Below are 18,756 nucleotides of genomic sequence, written 5' to 3'. Positions count from 1 at the left end.
TCAGGCTGCTCCTTGGAGGTAAGGATTCTAAGGCTTCGTCTGACATACTTTGGACATGTTGTAAGGAGAGATTGGTCTTTAGAGAGGGACATCATGCTGGGTAGAGTAGAGGGACAGCACAGGAGGGGAAGACCCTCTATGAGGTGGATTGATTCAGTGACTGGGGCACTCGGGATGGGTGTGTCAGAGACAATGAGATTGGCACAGATTAGAGCACGGTTTAGGGCTGTTGTACATAGGGTCGCTATGAGTTGCAAATGACTCGACGGCACATAACAACAACAACAACAACCTGGTTTTTGCTTGCAGTATCCTGTAATTCTTCAAGTTTGTCTTTCATCCATTCAAAATATTCCATTATTGTTCTTTTAAATTCTGTGTCAGAATTTAATCATACTTTCTGGCTTCAGGAAATCTACTGATACTGTGTCACCTTTGGGGGTGACATCTTGCATTGCTATTGTACAGTATGTGGGGTAGTTTGCTTTCTTCTAGACATGGGTATGTTCTTGATCTTAAGAAAATGCTCTCGGAATGAGGTGGGCAGCTACCCCATTTGTGTTTTTCTCTGAACTTCTGACTCAAGGAAAAGTTCAGTTGAGAGCCTGTGTGAACAGCCTCTTTTAGGTAAGTCAGATCAAGGTGCTCCAGATTAAAGACATGTTGATTGACTGGACTTGTATGCACAGATGTGGAGCCGAATGGGGGTGCGGAGAGGGAAGGGGAGGGACGGAGTGGGGGTCAACCACTTACCAGACTTCAGTCAGACCTCAGCTGTCTGGGTGTGTTCACAAGTGGGGTCTCTACTCAAATTCCAGCTATCCATCTCCCACCCAGTTGCTCTCATTCAGTGGTCCCTGCCCAGTGGCCCTTACCCAAGTGCCCTCGCACCAAGTGCCCCCAGCAGGAACCTGGGTTCTGAGGCATCTGAGAAAACTCATTCAAATTCCCACAGGTCCACTCACCTCTGGCTGGTCTACGGTGTCCATGAAAGTTCAGTCAAATTTCCTCCAGCTGGTTCACTCTTGGGCACTCTCCCAGGCAGTCAACCATACCCAAGAAAACTCAAATTCCCACCTGACTACCTCTTCCTGGGCAGTCGGTGTGGCCCAAGCGAACTCAGCCGAATTCCCACTAGTGGGCTCACTCTTTGATGCTCTCCCTAGCAATTGATGGTGCCCAAGAAAACCCAGCGAAATTCCTACTGGCCTGCTCAGTTGTGGGCAGTTGGCCGGAGCACAAGAAAGTTCAGTCAAATTCCAACAGACCCATTAGCTCTTAGTGAGGCTTAAGAGAACTCAGTTGATTTTCTGCTAACCTTCTTTCTCCTGGGGATGGATCCTATAGCAGCTCAGATAGCAGCTTCCAGCTTTGTCCAGGTCCACGGTGCAGCATGGCCCACAGCACAGCTCTATGTTCCTGTAGCTCCAAAACTAATTGTTCCAACACAAGTTCTGATTCAAATTCCTAATGTCTACATTGTGTTGTGTGGGTCGGCCTCTGTGCAGTGTGAAGGTCTCTCTAGTGGCCCATCTTCATGCAGCTTGCTGTTCCTCTAGCTCTTCACGCTGCACTCTCCACCATTGCCATTCAGTTTTCAGATGTCTTCATCACGCCCGGTGAGGCTACCTGCCCGTGTGGGGATGTGTGAGACCTCGCTCAGGTTGCAGATGTCTGGCTGGAGCCTGTTGGAGTTAGTTTCCAGATGGGAGTGCACAAGGGCCTCACTCAGTTTGCAGTTGGCCCTCTCGTGTCTACTGGGGCTACCTGCCCTTGTGGGGACTTACAGCGACCTCACTCAGGTTGCAGCTGTATGGCTTGTGCTGGTGGGGCTGGCTTCTGGGTGCTCAAGCGTAAGTACTTTGGTCAGGTTGTAGATGTCTGGCCTGTGCACCGACAGGCACATGGGGTTGGGGTGCTGCCTGGGGTGTGGGCCTGGCAGTCCAGCAGGTCTGGTCATCTGTTCACAGATGGTAAGCTGCCAGGTTGTCTGTCCTCAGCACATCAGAGTGGCTGTGTCCCTCACTGTGCTGCCCACCGAAAATATTTTCTAAAATTTACATTTATCAGTGGCACAAATTATATCTTTCTGGCCATTTGAACTTAAATATTTTTACAAAATCTATTAACTAGGTACAGAAAATGCTTTGAATCATATATGTGTATATATACTAGAATCACATAATTTATAATATTATATATTATTTTATAATATATATAGAAAATATATGTATATGTGCAGTCTTCAATATGGATCAAAGCTCAATATCAAGTAAACAAAGATTTGCACCACTGGATCAACTGGCAGCATCAGTATGGATGAAGAGATTAAAATAGTTAACCATTTATTTTGCTTGGTGCCACAGTCAACACTCTTGGTAGCAGCAGCTAGGAAATCAAGAGACGAATTGCATTGGGAAAATCAGCTGTGTGGAACCTCTCGAGAGTACTGAAGAGCAATGACATCAGGCTGGAGACTAAGGTGCGCCTGATCCAGGCTATAGTCTTTGCAATTATGTGCTATGCATCAGAGAGTTGGACAGTGAATAAGGATGATAGAAGGAGAATTGATGCCTTTGAGCTGTGGTGCTGGAGAAGAGAGTTGAATATACCATGGACTGCTAGGAGAACAAACAGATTTGTCCTGGAGAGGGTGAAGCCGGAATGCTCCTTGGAGTCAAGGATTCTTAAGTTTCGTCTGACATACTTTGGGCATGTTGCAAGGAGGGACTGGTCCTTGAAGAGGGATATCATGTTTGGGAGGGTGGAGGGACGGTGCAGGAGAGGAAGACCCTCGATGAGATGGATCGATTCTGTGAGTGGAGTGGTGGAAATGAATGTGTTTGAGACGGCTAGGTTGGTACAGGATAGAACGGCATTTAGGGCTCTTGTACATAGGGTCGCTCTGAGTCGCAAGCGACTCGATGACACATAACAACAACAATAGGTATATTTGTAACAAATCACCTGAAATTACTTATTTTCATTGCTTGCTATATTATAATGAAATATTATAGCTTACATCATTAGTATAGACTGTAGTTCCATTTTTCTAAATTTAACTTAGATCATATTTTAAAATTCTATTACTAAAATATATTTTGGTGTCATAGTCCATAAAGAGTTGTGCTGTTAACGCAAAGGTGACATATTTCATGTGGTTCAAATGCATGAGCCACTCCATGAGAGAAAGTTGGACGATCACCTGTCTTGTGATTTACAGCCCCTGAAAACCCACTGGAGGATCAGTTATGTGTCGATTTCCACTTGATGACAATGAGTTTAAGAAAATGTGTTGGCAACTTTTTAAGTAAAGATAAATTGTTGAGACTATAAATACGCATACCTAAAGCTGTCTCAGCCAAATTGTTTTGTTTTTAAAGAGGCTAAGAAAACAAACAGATTCATCCCAGAGAGGGTTAAACCAGGCTGCTCCCTGGAGGCAGGGATTCTGGGGCTTCGTCTGACATACTTTGGACATGTTGTAAGGAGAGACAGGTCTTTAGAGAGGGACATCATGCTGGGTAGAGTAGAGGGACAGCGCAGGAGGGGAAGACCCTCTATGAGGTGGATTGATTCAGTGACTGGGGTAATTGGGATGGGTGTGTCAGAGGCAATGAGATTGGCACAGGATAGAGCACGGTTTAGGGCTGTTGTACATAGGGTCGCTATGAGTCGCAAATGACTCGACGGCACATAACAACAACAACAACAACGAATTATTAGAATTTATAAAAGAAATAAACTAGAAATAAATATGTAAATGCTCCTTTCATATCATTGCTGAGATATGAACTTTATAGTCAATTTGCTTACTATATGATCAATTTATGTGTATCAGAGCTACTGAAGATTTGCTATCACAAATTCAAAAGAATTACCAGAAGCCACAGGAAGAGCTGAGGGCATTAATAGAAGCAGCCAACAACCTCCTTTCAAAACACAAGAGTGAACTCCAAGGAGCAAAAGACCTAGTAAATGATGCAGATACAAAGACCCAGGAAAGCAGCAAGCTGCTGCACATTATCAATGCCACCTTACAAGAATTCAACGTGAGTATAAAGCCACTCTCACCTTTTTCATTAGAGCTGTTGGCCAAAATCTCAGTGTAAATGGAATGATTGTCAGTGCCTTCATAAGGAGTCTGCAGGCTACAGATGATGCCGCATGCAGCACTAGGCATCAGGTATAGGAAACGGACTTGCTTTTACTAAACATCTTTAATGGTTGATTTTTGTTGCAGGATAAAAAACTGCATGTTGAAGAAGAACAAAATCTGACCTCAAAGTTAATTGCCAAGGGAAGAAGATTGTTAGCTGCTGCCACCATTCAAGCAAATACTACCCAAAATACTCTGACTGTAAGTTACCCCCCAACCCCAGCCCATCTTCAATATGATGTTGAAACAACTCATACAGTTCACATATAAAGCACATCTCAGGAAACCCACTGTGGTGCAAGTCATCTATGTCCTCAGATGCTAACCAAAAGGTTGAAGGTTCAAATGTGCATAGAGGTCCCCAGAAGAAAGACTGGGTGATATAGTTCTGAATGCTCAACTGAAAGCCCTATTGTGTTCTAGTGTGTGGCTATATGCATTTATTGTGTTTATTATGAGTTTACATTGACTGAGACAGACTGTTAAATAGCCACTCCTGTCTACAATATCATTTTCTCTTTGTAGCAGTTAGATCATCACCATGATCAGCTACTGCTATGGAATGCTAAGCTCAGGAGTCACGTAGATGATCTGGTCATGCAGATGTCCAGAAGAGGGGTACTTCCACTTGTCTACAGAGCTGAGGATCAGGCTGCTGCCCTCCAAAGACTCTCAGATGTACTAAACAGGTGAGGCCACATTCAGGAATTTGAGTGATTGTGATCCATTGATCAGAGATATCAAATGGGTTTCTTCATTTATGATGATGAGTCACTCTTCTTACCTTGCACAGACATGTGGGCTTCCCTCATACTGTACAGGTTAACGTGGAGTTCCTGTCACATCCAACAGTATAGTTTAATGCATAACCAGAATAAATGTATGAAAAAAATCCTAACTGAAATGGATAGAAAGAAAATTAGTATTACACTAAAATATCAAGTCCTTGAGTCTTCGTGAGCACTGTGACATGTTCAGTGCTTTGTTGGGTTGCATGACTATCAGAACAAGGGTATTAATTACTCTTTGTCTCCCTTTTTTGGAATTTATGATCACTTGGCTTTATGCATGAAAGAAGGAGCCCTGATTGCTAGGTTGTCAGTTCAAACCTGTCCAGTGGTTCCATGGGAAAACAGCCTAGAAAACCCTATGAGCCAGTTCTACCTATCATATGGGTTTCCATGAGCTGGAATCAATGCAACAGCACCTATCAAGAGGAAGTATGAATAGATGAGGATTTCTTAACCCCTGAAAAATCCTACTCCCAATTATTTTCAGCTATTTCATGGTCATGATACAATTAGTTTATATCTTTGAATATTTAACAACTGTATCTTCAATTTTGGGAGAAGAATGGGCAATCTCCTCCCATGTCATTAACTGTTTCTGGAAACCCACCAGAGGGTCAGCTACAGCAACCAATAGTGTCATCTTTTTTTTCAAAACGCCTTGAGATAAGAAGCACCTTGTTGTTTTTAAAAAGCACCATTGTCTTTGTTTCCTTCTCCTTCACTTCTCCACCCCACCCTCACTCCTTCACCCCATCTCCTACACAAATCTGACAAACTCAAAGACTGGAATTTAATTTGTCAGGAATGAGGGCTGGACTGTGGGATCTTAAAAACATCTCCAGATAGTTCTTATGTGCTGAAACGTGGGAGCTAGTATTCTAGGCTTTATCAGTAATTTACAGAATATTGTGCTCTAACTGGTAAATTTATATTTTTGGAACTTATTTTAAATTTTAGATAGAAAAAATGAACACGTGGGGACATGGTTTTTACAATGTATGAGTGTGTTTTGTGGAAAAAGAAATAAGGGAGCTCTGGTGGTTTAGTGGTAAGAAGCTACACTGCAGTGCCAAAGACATGCAGTTCAAATTCATCAGTCACTCTGTGGGAGAAGGATGAGCAATCTCCTTCCATGTGGTTAACTGCCTGCCTCTGAAAATCCACTGGAGGGGCAGCTATGGGTCGATTCTGACTTGACAATATACAGCAACAACAACTGACACATCATTATTACATAATTTTAATTATGTAAAATATTGTGTGAATTATTTATTAAATACTAAGGTCTACTGGCAGTGGGTTTGGTTTTAGGGTTTTGTTTTTTTGTTTGTTTGTTTGTTTGTTTCCTAGAAGTAGTATTTACATATGCCACAGAAATTGAGTTGATTCTGTTAACTTCTTTTTTTTTTCATTTCCTCTCGTTTCCCAAAAGAGAAAAATATATTCTAATTAGCCTACACAGCCAAAATAAAATCTTTACTACTTATTGTAAGAACAATTTGAAATAATAAGCAAAATTAAACAGCAATGCTGACTCTTATTATAAATCTCTGAGTTTTGCCCATCACAGAAAAACAGACACTAACTGCTTATGACAGCGTTGAGAATCACCCAATTTTATAACCTCAGAAAGAAAATGAAGTAAGTTACTCAGACAGAGATGTGTCAATTGTCAGATTTCATTTTCAAGAGAGAGAGAGCGTGATGAAATTGCACCATTACTAGCTGGCAAGTGCATAAGCGATTTGCCCTCTTCTAAGAATGAAGTTCATCTCACTGATATATTATCTCATCAGCCTCCAAAATTTCTAGTGAATTTCATCAAATTGGTGTGTGTTATTTTAATGATAAGATTAGACATCTTTATATATGCTTAAGAAAGCACATAAGCATATAAGTTTTGTTGGTTTTTTTAATAAATTAGCAAATTCATAGCAGGGGAGATGATAATCCACACAAAGTTGATTTCCAACTCAGATACATGCAGGGCTTCCAACAGAGACTGGGATGGGAAGGCAGAGGGGAAATGATGAGTAAATGAAAAGATGGCAAACAGTAACAAATTAATTTGCTTTTGGTATTGATTAAACAGCGACTGTGAGTGTTATAACGACAATGTGGTTACTGCTTCTTGAAGATTGTTCAAGGCTAGAAGGAATCCTGTTGTCAGTACTCTTGATCCTTTTCAGGGGAGAGTTAGGAAACTTTCAAGAACAAGGGATATTTGTTATTTTAGAGTGTAAACATAATGTGGCCTAACATATCTTCTCTAACTATGCTGATTTAACAGTGGCCTCAGAAATGCCAAATATGTGTCCTTGAATGCTACTAGTGCAGTCCAGGTCCATTCCAACATTGAAAGCCTGATTGATGACTCAGAGAGGCTGGCCAACCTTGCTGTCCAAACAGCCACCGAGGTGAGCCTGGTAAGAAGGGTGGGCGCAGAATGGCCTTCCTCCCCCAGAAATTGCTGAGGTTTGTCCATCAAGTGGGAATGGGGTAGAGGATAAGGATTCAGTGACACAAATCTGTGCTTACTGAGAATCTTTTCTTTGTGTAATCCATTTATAGCTTCTGTTATTATACATAGGTTTTAATTTCTTTGTTGGTGGTCTTGTTATGTGCCATGAAGTTGCCTGCAACGTATAGCAACCCCAAGTACAACAGTTCTGAACCCTGCTCTATCCAGAGTCAATCTCTCAGTATCTGATAAACACCTGCAATTACTCCAATCACTGAGTCGATACTTGCCTCCAAGTAGGAGCTTGGTTTCCTCTCCAGCACAGATAGCAAATGCTATTTACAAAGACTGGGGACCTGTGATACAAATACTAGAAAAATGATGTAATTTTTATGATAAAATTGAATGATAATATTACTTGCTATCTACGCGAGACATCTTTCTTTTCCTGTGGTGAAAAGCTTGGTTTAAGGTCAAGTCCCCTTTTTTATATACTTAGCAATTTCTTTGTGTTCTTTTTCCTTGTTCATTTCACATGGTCCTTATTGTCATCCTGGCTCCTTTCTGTTGGGAATGACTGCAGAGTTTGCCTTCTTTGTCTCTAGCAGGATTCGACTTGCTCTACAGTGACTATGTTCTAGTCATTCTGTTTTTCAGTTCTCAGGATCCCTGATTCCTAACGTAAAAGTGACTGTCCATCGCAGCTCCAAATTTCTCAAAGAAAGCAGTGAACTCACCAGGAGACAGCAAGGTCAGTTACTGGGAATGGACTGTCCTGATTAACAGAGAAAATGAGGGCTCTTCCTTCCTCAGCACAAATTTCAGTTCAACGTGTTGATGCCATATTAATACAATAAGTGTATCATTTTATAATTATTTATCCTATCATTTAAATTGTGTGAAGTTTATTTTTCTTATTAATGTAAAGTCACTTCTATCTTCTCTGGGCACTTTAAAATTTTCATACACCAGTGGATCCTTGGGAGAAGGATGGGCAATGTCTTCTCATGTGATATATAGTTTCAGAGACTCAGAGAGTCAACTATAAGTATATTCCACCCCGATGACAATGAGTTTGAGTATAATTTAGTTTGCTTTAGCTTTACATGCAAAGTTTCACAAACTTTCATCTCTGATTGTCTGTGGTCTTCTAGTTGTCTTTGCCACACTGTTCTTTGAAGATATATGTTACTTTTGATATTTCTTTTACTTTTTTACAAGGAATAAGACAATCTAAGTGTCATGGCAGTTTTATATTATTGTTGTTGTTAAGTACCTTCAAGTCGAATACAACTCACAGCAACCTATGAACAAAAGACCTAAGCCCTGTTCCCAAGCTATCATTGTTTTTCTAAGTTCATAGAGTGTCCAGAGGCATGTTGTTTAGGAAGTGGATGCCACTCCTGCTTCCAAGCCTGTTTTAATCTGGAACAACACCAAACACTGTCCACCATGGGTAACCATTGTGGCATTTGACACACCAGTAGCACAGCGTTCAGTATAACAGCATCCCCAAATTATCTCAGTACAGCAAACTGACAGACCAGTGCTGTACCACCTGGAAGAATGTTCATCTCAAACAAGGGCTCAAGTTACTTTAAAATACAAAAGTCCTCCCACAGGACTTAGGATTTGACCCTAATTTTAGGGTTGACCCTAAACAAGAGGCTTCCAGCCCACAGCTTAGAGTTAGCTAAATCAAGCAAATCCAATCATCTCACACACAATTGTGAATGAAATAAAAAACAACCGAACAGTCCACACCCAACCCTCAATCAAAATAAGAGAAGTCACCTTTCCAGAATCCAACTGCTTCACACATAAGCCTCCAAGCTGGAGATGTAGTCAGGGCCCAACCACCAGGTCCTGATTGACTCTAAACAAGGGGCTTTCAGCCCACAGGTCATTGTTAGCTAAATTCAGCTAAACCGATCAGCTCACACATGATTATGAATGGAAAAAAAAGCACACGCCAAAAACCAACCAAACAGTCCACACCCAACCCTTAACCAAAACAAGAGAACCCACCTTCCAGAACAATTGCTTTTTATATTAGATAATTATTAAATAAATTATAAATTATTATCAGTTTTCCAAATGGATGGCATTTACTTCTTTCTGAGAATTTCAGGAAATAGTTACTTGGTATGTGTCAGTTATAAAAAAAAATAACAAGTATTGGACAAGATATTACAAAAGAAACTATGTATATATGCAGACAAATTAATACAGCATGTAGTGTACTTTTCACCCTAATTCCAGAAGTATCAGTGTTCTTCCCTCAGGAGTAAATAGCGGGCCATAAACAAAGCTCATGGCCCTTTCAGTTTACTCTCATGACAGCTGCTGAGTCCTCCCATGCCTATCTTAGCCAAACTTAGTTATGTTATTTTTGTTCCTCTGTTACTAACATCATGTAGAAATAATGTTGTCTTCTTGCAATACAGAGAATTCACAAAGCTGACCATAAAGGATTAAACACAAACTTACATCAATATTGATGTGTTGTGATCTCAATTTACCCAACAATCAAAGATATTTTATAGATTGAGTTGTGAAGTTTCTGGCATTTAAAATTTTAATTATAACTATGGTGTTCATGAAGTATTTTATAAGAAATTTATTATTTAAGCCATATATTCAGAATCCAGATATGATTGTTTATTACAAACAGATATGTTAAAAGTACAAAGTTTAAATAAACGATTTTGTCACACTTGAAGACGATTGTGTTGAGAAGTGGGAAGGGACATTGGTAGGGACTGTGAGGAAGTCACAGACAGGATCCTGCTTGGAACTTTATAACCTAGAGGGGAGCAGGAAGTGAGATTTAGGTGAGGATAAAAGATTAATTAACCTGATTAAGGCTGAGTGATTTGAATGCAGCTATTCACTCTTGGCCCCTGATTAAATTTGCTATAAAGTTTAAGAAGTATTAGGGAGAAGGACAACAGGTAATACAGAAAATGACCAGGCAAGCTGAAAAATCACTCAGCTTCTATAACAAAAACTGCTAAACTCACTGTCTGCTTGAAAAACTTCCAGTAATGATGATTCTTTTTTTTTTATACTGTCAATTCTGTGATAGAATTAGGTGGCAGAAATTTAGCGCATGGATGATTACTTAGGAACTTAACCTAAAAATAAGTACTCCTCTCCACCTCCTTCCTTAATAGGTGTGACAGCAGAACTGAGTAGACTGAAAAGTGCAATAAACAGATTTCAAGACAGTGCTGATAAAGTTACCAGGAAGATAAATGAGTCAGTCTTAATACTTAGAGCAAATCCTGAAGGTAAGTGGAAAGGGTTTTCTTGATTTCATGAACATCTCCTGATGAGGACAGGATTCAGATCTATTGTCCACAGGGTCATTATGAGTCATACTTGGTGGTGTCTAGCAGCAACAACAACAACAACAACACTTCATAAAACAGGGGGCTCTGTGAGTTGTGTTGTGCCACCAAAGGTGGTTGGTTCAAATCCACCAGCTGCTCTAAGAGAAAACCATGGTCAATCTCATCCTTTGCCATTCACTGGCTCTAAAATCTCATTGGAGGGTCAGCTATGAGTTGCTTCCAACTTGATGGTGATGAGTGGTTTGCTGTTATTCATTATAAAATTATTACACAGGAGCCTGATGATCTCCTTCCTGTTAATTTATTAAGAGCCCTTGCTCTGAAGGAGACAGAAATAGATAAAATCTTTGCTTGCTGAGAAATCTTATTTGGAAGTCAAGATGGTCACTTTTAAAAACTTCAGAATGCTTGCATTGATATGCTACATTCTTCAAAGTAAATCCCTTGGAGACTTTGTGTTACCATCTTACTTGCTGACTTTGAAAACAGACTTAGCCCAGGCCATAGATGAAATGAGGACAATTCAAAGTGGTCAGCAAGTAGCGAAGCTTGCTGCTCTTTCTCTGCACTAAAGGAAAATGCTGGATTCATCACAAATGTGGGAACTTAGAAACTCTTGCTTCATATTTTTATTTCACAAGGGAACAAAAATCATTCTAAAATAGGCTCATGGATCACTCTCATATTGATGATTTGGATGTTGTTGTTGTTATGTGCCACTGAGTCATCTGTGATTCATAGCAACAGCAGCTCTGAACCCTATCCTGTACTGAGCCAGTCTCACTGATCACAATACACCTACCTCCATTGCCCTGGTTACTGTATCAATCCATCTCATCCGGGGTCTTCTTTTCCTGCACTGTCCCTCCACCCTTCTGAGCATGACGTCCTTATCCAAGGACTGATCCCTCCTGACCACATTTGGATATATAATAGTAATTAAAATTTTAAGCACGATAACTTAAAAGTGTATCACAAATTAATTGTATTAGGTACATTGTGGACATGCCATAAACATCCTTCTGTTCTTAATAAAAAACTTCTGTTTGTTAGTTTTAAATCTTGCCTGATTTTAAACTCCTCTCCAGGTCCTTGTACCTCTAAGGTTCGCTGTTAAGTGTGGAAATGACTGCTCAAAGCTCTGATCTGGGCTTATCTTACCTTTAAGTTGGTGGAGCAGTCTCTGATCTGGCAGAGTTTTATTTGTTTTTATTGTTTTGTAGCGGATTTTTTTTTTTTTAGAAAACATGATATATTGTTAAATGTAACTTTTTATTCTGAAATATGTTGCAATAAGAGTACAAAGAGTACCTATATACTCTTCCCCAGATTCTCTAGTTCAGATGTTTTTTTGTGTTTATTACTGTTGTTGTTAAGTGCCAAAGAGTTGTAGGTGACTCCTAGTGACCTTATGAATGAAAGTCCTCAACACTTGTGTGACTTTCATCCTCTCCCCAGGTTCATAGCGTTTCCGAAGGCAAGCTATTTATGGAAGTGGATGCCACTCCTGCTTCCAAGCTTGTTTTAATCAGGGAGCCCCACCAAACATTGTCCATCATGGGTAACCATTAACACATTTGACTCATCAGTGTCACAGTGTTCAGCTTCACAGTGACCACAAGTTACCTCTGTACAGCAAGTGAACACACCAGGGCTTTACGACCTAGAAGAATGTTTGACAAAAAACAATGAAAAACAGACCTGAGGACCGTGGATTAAAAGTCACCCACCTTTGGTTTGGTAGCATCACCTTCTGTCCACTAGGCCAACTGATCTTTCTCTACATACAACAACAGTGTTTATTACTAATTACTTCAAAAATAAATTATACTGTATTTTTTAAAAAAAGTTACCTAGACTTTCTACAATGTCTCTGAATTCCAGTTTACCTCTGGTGAACACTACGCTTTTATTTTGCTGTCACATCTGGTGGTCAGTTAATGTTGTAGACAAACACCGCTTGCTCTAACCTTTGGACCATTCTTCTCACTGATGAATATTATGTTCCTAGTTTGGAGAAGTTATCTGGGGAAGGTATTTGATGAGGAGGAGGAATTGATAAAAAGCAAATCAAACTAAGAAGATTAGCTTATTAACATAAAAGACATTAAGCGCATGGCAATTAGCAATTGCTTTTTATTTGCGATTTCATTGTGTGTTAAAATCATATTCCACGTCATTATTGCAAAAAGTATTCAGTTATTTTCTATTGTAAGTATGTATTTTTTTATTTTATGCTGGTTTACTTAAAAATTTGCATACATTGTTTTCGAAAAAAGTATTCCATTTTATTGAAAAGACAGCAATAGAGCACATGCTAAGCAACTTTGATATTACCATTAAAGCACAACCCAGTTTTGTGTTCAACAAGCAATAAGAAATACTGAAGCATGTGTTTCTGTAAAATTGCATTTGTTCTGGTTTTATGCTTTTCTTTGTGTGTAATCACCAGTGTATGGTCGCATATAAATTTATTTCAGGTGTCAGAGACAGAGGAACTCGAGCCAGACAGGTAGCCACCTTTGCAAGTCAGAGTGCAGCCAGCACACTGAACAATGTTGTGGGCTTGAGCCAGAAGCTGCTGACCACCTCGGCGACGCTGTCCAGTATGAACGCCACACTTCAGGAGACCAGTGGGCTCCTGCTCAGCTCCTCTGAGGCTGGTACGTCCACATCAGCCTTCAGTAGGCAGCCTGCCGAGGGCTCCCCTCACTCTGGTCCAGGCTGGGTGTGCAAAGTACAAACTCTGACTTCCCAAGTGATATCAAACAGCACTCCCAGAAAAGGAAATCTGGATTTGCATGTCTAATGAGAGCAAAATCTCTTGGACATGTATTGTTCATGTATTTACCTAAATTTCTTGGCTTTGGTTATTTAAAGTAATCTATATCCAGTGCATTATTGATGAATTCATAATGCATAAATGTCCCCTCTCCTTCAAGTTTTACTTCGACTCCTCATCTCCTTGTGTCTGTTAGCTCTGTTAGTTGGACGAAAAGTGAAAGATGCGGAAACACAAGCCAATCTTTTGTTTGATCGGCTGAAGCCTTTGAAGATGCTAGAAGAGAACCTGAACAGAAATCTCTCCGAAATTAAACTGATGATCAGCCAGGCCCGGAAACAAGCAGCATCCGTGAGTAGGGCTCTGTCACACAGTGTCACTCAGGGGCACTCAGGCAAGTTATTACTCTGGCAACCAAGAGTCCTGTAGGAAAGTGTGCCTCCAGTCTCAGTACTGCAGACCCTGGCCAGTTAGACCACCTTCCTCAGAGCCTCCTCTCAAGTATATTCATTAGTGTACTGTGTTCAGTGTGCCCCAGCATGTTTTTAGAAGAGAAACAGACATTTCTTTTTTGGAGCTAAACAATGATTTTAATTAGTCAGTTAGTTAATGCAAGTCACTTCCAACTCAGAGCAACCTCCTCTCCCCTCCCCTGGTCCCCTGTGCGTGTCTCAGTAGACAGACACACGGGGATGATGTTTTGGTAGTAGATTTCCAGCCCTTTCTACTGAGATGACTTTGGCTGGATTTAAACCACCAATCTAGTGCTTGCTATCCCAAGAATTCCATCTGTAACTTTAGTGTGGATTTATAGATAATAATTATTAACCTAAATGATGAAGGAGCTCGCAGTAAGAAGCTGCACTCCAATCCCCAAAGCCTGCAGTTCTAATCCATCAGCATGCTCTGGTGGAGGGTCAGCTATGGGTCAGTTCTGACAGCATATAACAATATCAACCTAACTAATGTAGAACATTTTAAGTCTAAGTGTATCACTGTGTATTTCATTGTTTGCATATAATGTCATTTCATCATTTGATATATATTCAAAAGTTGTTTTCAGAATGCCTGTGCAGTTTGGGCTCATCCCCAGAACATTAAAGTGTGAGAGTTTCCTACATAAAATGCTCTAAAAACACCCTCCAGCACTGACTTTACTGTATTTAAACACTTTATGAAACAAAATGTTTTTCACCATTATTTGATTGATAGCTTTCTGATATCCATGGCATCATGTCCTATCACGTGGGAAGCAGTGGGAATCAGTCAGGATCCCACCGTGAGCACTTGGCTGGTGCTCGTCCTGAGATGACAGTGATGTGGTCCTCTCTCTGCAGATTAAAGTGGCAGTGGCTGCGGACAGAGACTGCATTCGAGCTTACCAGCCACAGATTTCTTCCACCAACTACAACACATTAACCCTGCATGTTAGAACGAGGGAACCCGACAACCTTCTCTTCTACCTTGGGAGCAGCACCAGCGTGAGTCTCAGACATGCAGGAACCATGGTTTTATGAATATATATCTTTTCTGAGCTGACATGCTTTTATGGGGGGAAAAATAGAGCTTTGGGGAAATCATTAATTATTTTTCTTTTTTTTATTTTATTAATGATTTTTTAATTATATGTATATAAAATTTAAAACATATTCTTTCCATTTATTTTTCCCCATTCATTGTTGCACATTTTCCTCCCTGCCCACCCCTCCCCTCCAATTAATTTTTCTCTTTAAAAAGAAAAAAAATTTCATTATTATACAATGCCCCGCAAAGTCCACAGTCCAATTTACTATGCGTTTCTAATTCTTCTAAGAGACCCAAACTTGCTCAACTCATAACATTAGATTAAAAGAAAACAAATGACAAAATTCCCTGAGAGAAAGAAAAAAACATTGTGAAAGGTTCACTCAGCTCTTTGTCATGTTATCTCAGTTTTGAGAATGGGACCCCATGCATATGACCCTGGCGGGACTGCAGTAGCTTTGGATGTGTGCACCAGTACAGTGACTCTTAGCAGAAGTGGGAAGGCATGAGCCCTAGGGAGACATGTCTGCATTTGAAATTTCACCCTGGCTTTCCCACCAACTTGATTATCTTGATTCCCAGAAGCTATCTCTTGTGGAAAATGTCGTGGAAGAACATTGTATCAGCAAATTGGAATAGAACCCTCCAGTGTGTTAGGACAGAAAGAATTAGTTGGCCACAGTTGTTTTCAATGACCTCGTAAAGGATCATTATCATGAGCAAAGGCTGCACAGAGGTCCTTCCTGGAGGGTCACAAATGGAGGTGGCCAGGGAAGACCACACACAGGCAAGGGCAGAGGGTGAAGGGGCTCAACAGCGAATGCCATCGATCTGTGTTCTGGTTTAGCTCCAAGAAAGGGAGTAATTACAGAAAAAAAGACTACTTTGGGGGGTGTTCTTGTTTTAATTTTGGAGTGAATGCTGTGCAGTCTCATTCTGTAGTGTTTGGCAGTTCAGCAAACGGGCTATTGTCTGATTTAACCCTGGCCTCTATCCCTCATCCACAGGAGGATTTCCTGGCTGTGGAGATGCGGCGTGGAAAGGTGGCTTTCCTGTGGGATGTGGGCTCTGGTGCCACACGATTAGAATTTACAGACTTTGCAATTGATAACAACAAATGGCACAGTATCTATGTAACCAGGTAAGTGAGGACGTTCTCTCTGAGCATCCCTTTTTAAAATTATATTTGCCTAATATTTCTAAGTGACTATATACTTGTAAAATAAAATAGGCTTTGACATCTCCAGGAAGTCAGGTTATAAAGAATACTTGGTTCAGATGAACTGTATACAAAAGATATATTCCTCTTATTACAATAGAAATAAACTTTGTTATCCAGAATAAATTATTTTTTTTTATCCAGAATATGCAAGTCCAACAAGGGAAACCACTGACTTTAAGATTTTCTTGCAGCCAGCCCAGGAAAATATTCCCAGAGAGTAAGCTCAGCGGTAGAAATCCCATGGGCTCATCAGTGGTACACAAGTGGGAGAAACATAAGAAAATGGTACAAGTGAGAATTTTAAAAATATCAGCCCAAAATAAAATTTTCCATTTATCATCTGTGGAGGCAACTACTTTTATTGTTGTTATGTGCCCCTGAGGCAGAACTGACCCATAGCTGACCCTCCTGTGGGTTTTCAGAGTCATGCTAAAACTGTTTTAGCAGCTCTGTTTTCCTTTTGATATATCTCCCTTCCTTGAAGTATATCTGCCTTTTCACTTTTCTCAATTATATTTTGTTGTTTCTGGAATTTGTAGTTTGCACTGGTTTACATGATAATGGTGTAATATTGGTAGTGGTTGCACTTAGCAACAACAGTAACTAATATTTATTGAGTGCATATGTGGTACAGATTGTTACTGGCCTCAGTTGGTAACCTGAAGGTTGGTGGTTCTACCAGTAAAAATGCTTGGTGTCTTCACCTCAAAAGCAGCCACTGAGAACCCTGAGGAGCTTGAGCCTACTATCACACATGGGACATCAGGGAGTTAAAGTGACCTAACAGGTTTTTCATTGAGAATAGTATACTGGCTCCAAATATGGCTTAACTCATCCTCTAACTGCTAACTTCTAACTGAAGTAGCTGCTTCAAGCAAGAAGATAACAGATTGGGATGGACATTTTGGATGAAATGCTTTTCATGATTGTGCAAAGTAAATTGGGAAATAGGAGGGTAGGCAGAGACCAGCCACTTGAGAATATATTGCTTGCATGTGGACAGAAACAGAGGTAGGCTGTGCATAGGACAAATGTATGGACTTCATGCTATGAACTGGAATTCTGGAAATGTTCCTTTTGCATCTCTTTGTGATCTGCAGATTTGGAAACACCGGTTCCTTGAGTGTAAAGGAAATGAGCTCAACTCAAAAGCCACAAACAAAAATAAGTAAATCCCCTGGAAGAGCAAATGTTCTGGATATAAACAATTCAACACTCATGTTTGTCGGAGGACTTGGAGGACAAATCAAGGCAAGTTTCTGATTTTCCCTTTATATAATCTTAGTATTGGTGACTACTGAAAAGAATCCCCCTGCTTCTTTTATTTTGCTTAATTGCTTTTCATCTGCAGTGTTGGCTGATTTTAAAGTGTTAGCTGCCATGCTTAAATAATCAATAAATGGAGAAGAAGCCAATAACTTATTTTCTAATGATAAAACAGGAAATTTAATTTTCTATATTAATATGTATAAAATTCCTCTATTGCTGGTAGAACACTAAAACAATACGTGTCTATGAAAGAGTCAGTTGCATTTATTCTACTACACCAGTCATACTGTCAACAAATATGGTTCCATGACTTGGTTCTACAATCTGAAATAAGACTGAGGTTCTCACTCCTAGTGAGGTTTCTCACTACTCCTCACATTCTCTGAGTCTCTTTTTCTTCACTTGAAGGACTTCACTTTTAGTGATTCCAGATGAGAGATGCCCTTTACCACCCTGTCTAGTTTTCAGTCATCATAGAAGCCCACTTGAAGCCTGGAAAGCCATCCAGTAATTATATTATGTCATTTTTCTGAGTATTGTTTTCTCAAAATTTTTATGTTAGATGTGAGCTCCTAGGTAAAAGTTCTGTGTGCTCAAAAAACATTTCTCTTCACCAGTACTTGTGGGTGATGCTTGTTTGTTTTATTTACATCAGAAGTCTCCTGCTGTGAAGGTCACTCATTTTAGAGGCTGTATGGGCGAAGCCTTTTTGAATGGAAAATCTGTCGGCCTGTGGAACTACATCGAAAGGGAGGGCATGTGTCATGGCTGTTTCGGCAGGTAAACATTCCTTAGCATTCAAAGTGCAGTGAATGTGCTGTTCCTGTATAGATCATTTACATAAACATGAAAAGGACCAATAAGGTTTGTGATATCAGTCACTTTATTGCAAGAAATATGACTATTATGAACAGAAGCATGGGAATTATTTTAACCTGCAAAAAAAAAAGAATTGTTCCTTTTGCTATGTTTTGAATGTTTTAATCATAAATCATAAATTTCAGAAACTTCAAACAACTTTTCAAGCAACCTTCTGTCTCAGAGTCACTAGTAAGCCATCTTGGGTAAACTGCTGCACATTTTTGTTTTGAAATACTTCCAAGAATGAGATTTTATATTATTGTTATTCCTCTTTGTTATAGTAACATGCTTCTTTAAGTAGAGTCAGTATAATTTCATCATTTTGAACTTA

At 40.0% G+C, this 18,756-nt stretch overlaps 1 protein-coding gene across 1 annotated transcript in view; it reads left to right on the top strand.

Annotated features, from left to right (window-relative positions):
- The window catches only part of LAMA1 (laminin, alpha 1), a 177,285-nt gene that overhangs the window by 124,181 nt on the left and 34,348 nt on the right, over positions 1-18,756 (top strand). Inside the window, exons 37-48 of the mRNA XM_006891430.1 lie at positions 3,842-4,052; positions 4,244-4,360; positions 4,685-4,848; positions 7,241-7,376; positions 8,069-8,162; positions 10,588-10,704; positions 13,248-13,430; positions 13,746-13,900; positions 14,887-15,030; positions 16,081-16,214; positions 17,396-17,546; positions 18,220-18,344. Coding sequence (XP_006891492.1) covers positions 3,842-4,052; positions 4,244-4,360; positions 4,685-4,848; positions 7,241-7,376; positions 8,069-8,162; positions 10,588-10,704; positions 13,248-13,430; positions 13,746-13,900; positions 14,887-15,030; positions 16,081-16,214; positions 17,396-17,546; positions 18,220-18,344 — 1,731 coding nt within the window. The remainder of the gene's footprint in view (positions 1-3,841; positions 4,053-4,243; positions 4,361-4,684; positions 4,849-7,240; positions 7,377-8,068; positions 8,163-10,587; positions 10,705-13,247; positions 13,431-13,745; positions 13,901-14,886; positions 15,031-16,080; positions 16,215-17,395; positions 17,547-18,219; positions 18,345-18,756) is intronic.

This window comes from Elephantulus edwardii, unplaced genomic scaffold (genome assembly GCF_000299155.1).
Source record: "Elephantulus edwardii isolate Elephantulus edwardi_28Jun2011 unplaced genomic scaffold, EleEdw1.0 scaffold00097, whole genome shotgun sequence".
NCBI classification, from domain to species: domain Eukaryota; kingdom Metazoa; phylum Chordata; class Mammalia; order Macroscelidea; family Macroscelididae; genus Elephantulus; species Elephantulus edwardii.
Note: the sequence above shows the minus strand (reverse complement) of the source record. Positions and strands in the feature narration are given on the sequence as shown.